The sequence below is a fragment of the Alosa alosa genome, chromosome 14 (genome assembly GCF_017589495.1).
Source record: "Alosa alosa isolate M-15738 ecotype Scorff River chromosome 14, AALO_Geno_1.1, whole genome shotgun sequence".
In the NCBI taxonomy this organism is placed as follows: domain Eukaryota; kingdom Metazoa; phylum Chordata; class Actinopteri; order Clupeiformes; family Clupeidae; genus Alosa; species Alosa alosa.
Genome location: NC_063202.1, coordinates 716600 through 724989, shown reverse-complemented (window position 1 = coordinate 724989; position 8390 = coordinate 716600). Strand labels below are relative to the sequence as shown.

At 41.6% G+C, this 8390-nt stretch overlaps 1 protein-coding gene across 3 annotated transcripts in view; it reads left to right on the top strand.

Annotated features, from left to right (window-relative positions):
* The window catches only part of cdh8 (cadherin 8), a 95252-nt gene extending 87373 nt beyond the window's left edge, over positions 1–7879 (top strand). For all 3 annotated transcript variants that reach the window (XM_048263560.1, XM_048263558.1, XM_048263559.1), the window contains exons 10-12: positions 335–452; positions 5121–5372; positions 5653–7879. In XM_048263560.1, the coding sequence (XP_048119517.1) occupies positions 335–452; positions 5121–5372; positions 5653–6146 (864 nt within the window). In that variant the 3' untranslated portion in view covers positions 6147–7879. The remainder of the gene's footprint in view (positions 1–334; positions 453–5120; positions 5373–5652) is intronic.
* Positions 7880–8390: the final 511 nt, after the last annotated feature.

Here is an 8390-nt window from a genome sequence, read left to right as displayed (position 1 = left end):
TTCTTCGATCATAAAGAAGAACAGCTTTGTCACAGCTATTGTGGCAGATGTATAGATGGACTTTGGACTCAGATGTGTGCCACCGAAAAGACAGGAGCCCATTGATAAAGGTGTCTAATTTCATGAGTGAATGGGACAGATTTGTCATCCTATCTAGGCCACTGTCACAGCCAGGGCTTCTTCCTCCCTCCCTCCCTCCCTCTCTCTTTCTCCCTCTCTCTCTCGCTCTCTCTCTCTGATGACAATAACAAAGCAAGAAAGGAGAGAAAAACAGTAATGGATGACTTGGCCCTCTGGTGTCTTGGATCCCATTTCTCTAACTTTGTTTCCACAGGTGATCCAGACAGTCAGTGCTGTAGACAAGGACGACCCAATCCAGGGACACCTCTTTGAGTACCGCCTGCCCCCAGAAATGCTCAACAACCCCAATTTCTCCATAAAAACCAATGGAGGTGAGAACCCACACTGCCTTAACAAGAAAATCAAAAGAAACAAAGCAAAACAAAACAATAATGGGAACTGCGAAAAAGACATTCACCAGCACAGACCTTGGGCAAAGTTGTTTTTTTTTCCACCCATGTGAAAGGAGGGGGGTATCTGGCAGACGTAGCATTTCCCAACAGTTGGCAGATGCACTATTGTCTGGACATCAGCTATTTTTTACTCCCCAGTGCATTTTGAAAGAAAGCAAATGAACGTGATCCAAGTCATGTCCAGGGAGGCTTATTCCGGCAGCTCCACGCAAGGTGACTTCATGGGACTCGTAGAGGAGATGGCAGATGGCTCCAAATTTTCTAAATACTGTGATTGGCTTAGCATGCTAGTTCATTTCTATTTTTTCTTTCTCCCTCCATCATTTTCCTTCTCTCAATCCTGTGATTGGTTAAAAAGTGGAGCTAGCGCTGTGCCTGATGTTGCATAATGTTTTGGAGAAGCTCAGGGCGAAGAGTCTTCATCTGGGTCCGTTCGTCTGTGCTGGTGTATGGGCTTCAGGCGAGACCAACTGTTGTGTCTGCTCTTCTAAACTAAAGAAACAAATACACCCAATGTGTGTGTGTGTGTGTGTGTGTGTGTGTGTGTGTGTGTGTGTGTGTGTGTGTGTGTGTGGCGGAGGAGGTGTGTGTGAAAGTAACAATTAACATCAAAATGATACATGATACATGATACAATGATACATTTGTAAAATAAAAAAACACCTATTTTTCTGGCAGTACACCAGGGCCAGATTCACAAGGCATTTTATCTTAGCACTAAGAGTAGTCATAAATTGCACTAAAAGTTTTTACCGTAAGTCGGAGTTTCCTCTTGATATAAAACCTATTCACAAAATTTTAGTAAGGACAAATGACAACTCCTTAGATAAGATAAGAGCTCTGTTGCTATGGTGGACGTCATTTCTCATGCACAAGGTTGCTTGCAGTGACCACAGAGATTGGGGGATGATAAGTGACGGGTCTTTGCTGGCAAGGCATGTGCTACGAGTCCCAGGAAGGACGAGAGATAAATAAATAAATAAATAGATAAATAAATAAAGATGACAGGCTACAAAGCAAATAGCCCAGTAATTGAATACGCTACGGATTGATGCAGTATGTTTGCAACATTTTTTTTTTATTTAATTAATCTGTATAAAGACACGTTTGCATAGACGAGAAGCAATTTAATTTGATTTACAACTAAACATTACATTCAGTTTAAATCTTGACAATGAATGGTTTTGGTTGCTGTTTGTGGCGTTATTGCATCCCTTACAATGCACAATATATTCTCGTGAATTGAGATCTCATGTACTGTAAGTGATTCTGTATGTGCATTTCAAAACATTGTGACGTGTAATGCTACAAACAGCTGCTTACGATTGTTTGCGAATATGTTTTTGCGAGTTAGTCTCGACTACTTCTAACCTATCCCAGACATGTTGATCCGGGTGCTACTTTTAACTCTAGAATGCTTTGTGAATTACTCTTAGTCAAAACAATTAGGAGTCCTAAAGTTACAACTGACTACAAGGGAACTACAACTACAAACACTTTCAGCTGTTTTTTGGTGTGTCTGGTAAGGACTGAATCGTCAGTTACTGTCAAGAAACCCTGCTGATATAGTTCTGAGAACTCAAATGGGGAAAACAAAGAGGCCTGAGAACGCCTCTGTTAGATTAACTTACTGAGGTGCTATTAAAGATCACTCAGAGCTCAAGCTTGGAGTTGACACTGACTGGTTTTAATAACAACTCAGAGCATAAGGGATTAGATCAAAGTATCTGTCTGTGTTTCTGTTCAGTTCTTAAAATGACTTCAGGAAAGAGAGAAAGTAAGAGAGAGAGGGAGAGAGAGAGAGAGAGAGAGAGAGAGTCATGCGTCTCTGCAGCAGCTGTCACTCAAGCCCAGGGGTTGGCTAGGCCCAACAGAGCACTGGCATGATGTTGGCTTCTCTTTCACACTCTCTCTCTCTCTCTCTCTCTTGCTCTCTCACACACACACTATCTCTCTCTCTCTCTCTTGCTCTCTCACACACACACTATCTCTCTCTCTCTCTCTCTCCTTTACCGCACACACTCTCTTTCCCGGACACACTCACACAGATATTGGCCTGGGAACACTCAAATGGACATGCTGACCATTCATTTCTTAAGCAGCCAGTGCAGCACCAGTTACAAAGAAAGAGGTAGAGGAGAAAACAGTTTGCAATGGTCAAATAAAATAAAGCTTTTACTGAATCCATTAATATACATTAGTGTTTTGCATATCCCAAATTATTTTGCTCTGTCAGCATTGCTGCTGTCCAAGTGATGCAATACAAAAGCCATAGTATACCCTCTAGTTTAAACCGTAATAGAAAAATAGGCAGTAATAATCGATAGTTGTGTATATGCCAACCAAGAGCAAGCGCTAGCCAAATTGCTCACTGAGATAGGTTTGTGTGGCCTTCCAGGAGAAAAAACATTGACATGAATTACCAAGTTTGTGTTGCCTTCCAGGAGAAAAAACATTGACATGAATTACCAAGTTTGTGTTGCCTTCCAGGAGAAAAAACATTGACATGAATTACCAAGTTTGTGTATCATTTGTCTGCTCCTGCGCCTCTGCACCATCTCTCCAGAGGATTGCTTTCCCCTGGTTTTGAACCAGTGGGTTAAATTACCTTATCCAACATGACACCGACTGCAGCATATGGCACCACCACGTTCTCCTGTATAAATCATACTGATGGCTTGTTAGAGACCAGAATCAACAACATCTGGGCTAACGCTCATCTAAGCAGCGAGAGTCACATGACTGTGGTTTTTGAGGTAAATATAGCATGGCATAGAGCAAACTCATCTGTTAAAGACCAATTAATTGCATATTTCTCTCCCCTCTCTCCTCATATCCCACTCTCTCTAGTTTAGATATGTATTAGTCTTCCACTTATGAGTCAACACAAATGATCTACTGGGTGTTTTGTTGCTGTATAAAGGAGTAAGCCTCTATTCTGGTCTGAAAGTTCCCACCTAGGCGCTACAGGTGTACCAGTTCACCCGTATGGGGGGAAAGAGGCAATATCCAGACCTCAGTGGCCCTGTCAGGCACTTTTGCTCACTATGATAGGCACTTTTGCTCACTATGATAGCTCTAATTGAGGGGAACCCACAGCAGCGAGCCCAGGGCTACCCAGAGGCCAGGCCTCCCACCAGTTCTGCCAGCTCTGGACTCAAAGAACACAGCCAAAGAGCTTTCCGACACACACACACAGAGGCACACACACACACCTACTGAACACACACACAGACATAGACACACACACACGCACACACACACATACACATTCACACACACATACACATCACAGGAGAAGCAAGAGCCTGGAGTAAAACACAAAATTTTTTTTTTTTTTTTTTTTTTTAATTTACCATGCAATGATATTCACATATGAGATTTTACTTGTTTATTGGACTGCTTTTAAACAGTCAGTTAATATTTAAGGATGTAATTTGCCCTCTTTGATGTGTATTAAATTACTTTGTGATCTCAGAAAGACATGCATTTGCATATTTTATTATGGTGTTTAAACAATGTTTGTGCCAGTAAATCTCCTAGAGCACAATTTCCCTCTGTACCGCAATATACTTTCTCGTTTTAGGATGTTTTAACTGACTGCAGCTCAGTAAGACATTTGTTTATTCAGCCCCCAAGATGCCTTCATAGACAATGCGATATTACAAGCACTCCATTATCTCCATGGATTTGTTTTATCTTTGTGTGCGTAAATTCATTTGCCTTGCATCATTACTATACATTCATATATATTTCATTGTGAAACCTCTCAGATACTCATCAGACTGTGGGAGCACACTAGAGGTCTTTAGAAGAGTAGTTTAGGAGGTTCCTGAAGTACAGCATATAATCTGAGTGCATTAAGAGGTAGCATGCAGGAGCTACTCATCATCGAATGATAAGTAGATCTAATGAGTAATGAGTAGAGGAGGGCCAGTTAGTGCTTCAACTGAATTGATTTGCTTTGTCATCAGTAATCAACAGTTACTTCTGAAGTCCATCCATATGTGTTGCCATAGAGCAGGGCCTCTTAAAGAAGACAAACACACACATGCTTCTGAACATGGCTGGGCTAAGCTGCTGCTTTGCAGTCACAAACAGTGCCACGTGTGTTCAGCTCTTGCATTGACATGCTTTGTTTTCACAGTGTTGTGGAGGTACCCAGATACAGATTGCATGTTGGCATAAGGAGTAAACAGGGTCTGGGATATGTGAAAAGCACATCTGGACCAAATGTGGTCTGGTAATCTGTAACCGTAATCTGTTTTATGCTTGTGCCAAATCTGGACCAAATGTGGTCTGGTAATCTGTAACCGTAATCTGTTTTATGGTTGTGCCAAATCTGGACCAAATGTGGTCTGGTAATCTGTAACCGTAATCTGTTTTATGGTTGTGCCAAATCTGGACCAGATGTGGTCTGGTAATCTGTAACCGTAATCTGTTTTATGGTTGTGCCAAATCTGGACCAGATGTGGTCTGGGAATCTGTAACCATAATCTGTCTCATGGTACAGAAATAGGAAAAGTACAGAATGCATTTGCATGACAATTCCTCTCATTCGTTTGTGCCCCTCAATTTTCCTTACAGATAACACAATAAGCGTCGTGGCCAAGCACGACACATTCCGGCGACAGAAGCAAGAAATGTATTTCCTGCCCATCGTTGTGACTGACAACGGCAATCCACCATTGAGCAGCACCAACACTCTGACCATTCGCGTTTGTGGATGCAGCAGGGAGGGCATTGTGCAGTCCTGCAACGTTGAAGCTTATGTGCTTCCCATTGGTCTCAGCATGGGAGCGCTGATTGCGATATTGGCCTGTATCATTTTACTCTTAGGTAAGTTGCTTTCCAACACCTGATCCCTGTAAAGGCAATGTGACACTCATTCCTAGCAATCAAAAGGAAATCAGGGTGATTTTCATCTCACTTTGTCAGGTCCTCAGTTGTGCCGTGAGCGACGAGTAGCACTCTCTTTGAACAAAACTAATTTACTTATTTTTAAATTGTGCTGGGAAGGTTTAAACAGATCCTTGGGTTTTCTTTTCCTTCAAGTATCTTTCTTTGTCATGTGCCGCTTAGAATTACTGATCCAAATCTGCATTCCTTTCTTCTGCAGTCATCGTCGTGCTATTTGTGACGTTACGGAGACACAAAAACGAGCCGCTGATCATCAAAGATGACGAGGACGTGCGGGAGAACATCATCCGCTACGACGACGAGGGCGGCGGAGAGGAGGACACCGAGGCCTTCGACATCGCCACGCTGCAGAACCCTGACGGCATCAACGGCTACCTCCCGCGCAAGGACATCAAGCCCGACCTGCAGTTCATGCCCAGGCAGGGTCAGCACGGCGGGCCCAACGGCGTGGATGTCGACGAATTCATCAACGTGCGGCTCCACGAGGCCGACAATGACCCCACGGCGCCCCCGTACGACTCCATCCAGATCTATGGCTACGAGGGCCGGGGCTCCATAGCGGGCTCCCTCAGCTCCCTGGAGACGGCTTCCTCGGACTCGGACCAGAACTACGACTACCTCAGGGAATGGGGTCCGCGCTTCAGAAGACTTGGGGAGCTCTACTCGGTGGGAGAGAGTGACAAGGAGACTTGACCTAAGACCAATACAAACATTGTTCCACCCCCCCTCCCGTTTCGTTGTGTATTATGCCACATGGGTGACCAACAGTAGACACAAGCCACTACAAGAAAAACAAAAGGGGGGGAAGAGGCACCTTTTTAATTCATAGAGAGACGTGAAGCATTCGTCATCTACCACATCAGTTGCATCGTAATGTTGAGCCGAGCTAAACAGTGTCTATATTAGGAGGTCTATGATTCTTGTGGAGTGTGATTTAGATTCTATTATCGAGTGTCTAGCAGTGTTTATGGGTGTTCATTGTTCACTGTGACCACCGGAAGCATCAACATCGGGATTCTGGGTCAGTTCTTGATGAGAATGAGGAAGAGGAAGAGGAAGAAAGGGTGGAGACTTTGGGTCATGAAGAGAGACAGACTGTCTTCCACAGCTTGCTGGACGCATCTCGGCAGAGGCCAGGGCAAAGGCAACACTCCCCAGCTATCAGAGATCTCTTACCGTTCAATCAGAGAGAAAGAAAAATAACAACAAAAATTGACCAAAAAGCAATATACTGTATCGATCCGCATTACTTTGTTGAATGTATTTATGATTTACTAGAGAACTAGGCATAAAAGATTACAAAGTATTGGCTTTAATAGGCATTAGTTGAGGTAATATTTGATACTTTAGGTGGCCAAGTTTATTTACCAACTGGACGAGCCAGATGGCTTGCTTTATACAACTCTTTGTATTCACATGCTCCTGATGTGGTTCGCACTCAAAGAATATTAGCCTATTAAAAGTGTGACTTAAGTGAAGACAACAAATGGAAATGTAGAAACATTGAGGCCTTCTTTTTACAGAAGCGAGTATTAAATACAGATGTATTCAACTGTTTTTGGAAATTGATGTGTTTCCTCAAAGTAGTATGATTTATATGTCAGTGTGTAAATATTCATTGCCAGTTGTCTTTTTTCGTGCTAAAGGTAAATTTGTGTCACTTCAAGTCTAATTTCCTTCCTTATTTCACATTTCTTTCTTATTAAGTTAATTCTACTAAATCTCTAACCAAGACGCTCTTTTGTAAAAGCTATACCATACTGTAAATGACACAGTAAGCTCACTGGCAGGAGCTACATGTCACTGTAAAGACTATGACGACTCCCATTTAGAGATTAGAAGAAAAAGGTGGTATTACACAGTATGTGAATATGGACAAAATTACTGTGGACAACATTGTCAGTGATTATTTAAGCACAATAGCTGGATAAATTGAGTTCTTATCTGACCCCTGGAAACTTCAAGCGAATATATTTTCTATTAGACATTTTATCAGACAAAAAAATAAATAATTCAAATAAAGTACAAAATGCAGACATTTTGCGTATTGTCTTACCCTGTACCATACTAAGGAAAACAAAGCAAAAACAAACAAACAAAAAAAACATTATCTGTAAATAGAGTTTCTGCTGATGTTCTTAGCTTTCTTTGAGCGATAGGTTGTGTCCATGCACGCTAGCTCATGCACTTGAGGATCTAAAATGGCACTTCAGCTGCGTGCATTCTACTTGATTTATACAGTATATGGCAGTTCTCAGTAGACTGAACAGTATATATATATAGGGGATAGTCTTACCTGCAGATCATATTTTCTACTGTGCTTTACTGCTTATAAACTTGTATGTTTAATTATTTACTCTCCGTATTGTAATCTAAGATATCCATGTATTGTTTCCTACTTTGTGAAATATATTTTTATAAATATTTGGGTGACTATTTTTCTTCTTCTTGAGAGTTGTAGTTGCAGTATGGGATACTGTCCATTGTGAATGCAAGCATCCTCCCTAACATAGAAATTGAAGAGAGAGGTTACAGATCATAATACTTCTTTTTGAGTTAGGACTCTTCAGGTTTCTCTAGAGATACAGTATGTGTACTCCGATGCAACATAATGGGTCTATGATGAGTCTGAGTAAATGGGTCTAGTATGGACACTGGAAAGACACACAATAGGAACTTTCCAACAGCAATGTGTTTCTTTGGTGAGGAAGTGTCAGTTTTATTCTGATTTTGACATGCTCATTTTAATGAAGCCAATCTGACTAATTTGAACAACTCTGATGACATCCTCAGTCAGAATAAGTTATTTAAAAGGTTGTTCAAAAGACAAATGGAACCAAGTTGGTTATGTGTAGACTAGTTATTATGTCGTTGGCTTCCAATTTGTCTTTCGTTTTGTATCAGTGAAATTTGTATTATCTTACATTTAAATGTGAA